The following is an 874-nucleotide window of genomic DNA, read 5'->3' on the forward strand; positions in this document are numbered from 1 at the left end:
AATTTCTGAAATACTCAGACCAGCCCGTCTGGCACCAACAACCATGCCACCAAGTCACTTAAATCACCTTTCTTCTTCATTCTGATGCTCAGTTTGAACTGCAGCAGATCGTCTTGGTCATGTCTACATGCCTAAATGTGTCGAGTTTCTGCCATGTGATTGGCTGATTCCTTATTAGTATTAATGAGCAGCTGGACAGGTGTACCTGATAAAGTGACCGGTGAGTTTACAAAGAAATCATACCATCTTCATGATTTTATCTGTCCCTTTGGTTTCCCTTCAGGGTACCATGGTCATCCAGAACCTGGAGTCAGTGCTGAGGGAGGAGGGTCAGTGGAAGTTCCCTCARGAGTTCAATCCTGAGAACTTCCTGAACGAGCAGGGAGAGTTTGTCAAACCAGAGGCCTTCATGCCTTTCTCTGCAGGTAAACTCACATCAAACAAAGAGACAAAATGAAACCAAACAGCTAGAAATGACCTTTTCTGGTGTCTCAGGTCCTCGGATGTGTCTGGGAGAGGGTCTGGCTCGTATGGAGCTGTTCCTCATGATGGTGACCCTGTTGAGGAAGTTTAAGTTTGTCTGGCCAGAGGATGCTGGAGAGCCAGACTTCACTATGGTTTTTGGGGCAACGTTGACTCCAAAGCCTTACAAGATGATGGTCCAGCTGAGGTCTGAACAGTGAGGAGTTGCGCTCTGCAGAAGCTGATAAAAGAACTCAAAGTGGCTCCTTTTAAAGGGATCCCTGATTAGTTGTAACATTAGACAGAATTTAGAATCAGAATTTTTAGAATTAGAATTTTTAAACTAAAAGTTCAAAAATATATTACATGGACGGGACCATTTTATTTACACGCAAAGCATTCTGGGTAAATG

General features: G+C 43.8%; 1 protein-coding gene across 1 annotated transcript; it reads left to right on the forward strand.

Moving 5' to 3' along the window:
- Positions 1–283: 283 nt before the first annotated feature.
- On the forward strand, positions 284–757 carry LOC106532202 (cytochrome P450 2D9; the record flags this gene model as incomplete). The annotated part of the gene is given in 2 exon segments (XM_014028222.1): positions 284–425; positions 496–757. Coding segments are annotated over 2 exon segments (330 nt in total), but the record flags the coding sequence as incomplete, so codon positions are not given.
- Positions 758–874: the final 117 nt, after the last annotated feature.

The sequence above is a fragment of the Austrofundulus limnaeus genome, unplaced genomic scaffold (assembly GCF_001266775.1).
Source record: "Austrofundulus limnaeus strain Quisiro unplaced genomic scaffold, Austrofundulus_limnaeus-1.0 Scaffold730, whole genome shotgun sequence".
Taxonomy (NCBI): domain Eukaryota; kingdom Metazoa; phylum Chordata; class Actinopteri; order Cyprinodontiformes; family Rivulidae; genus Austrofundulus; species Austrofundulus limnaeus.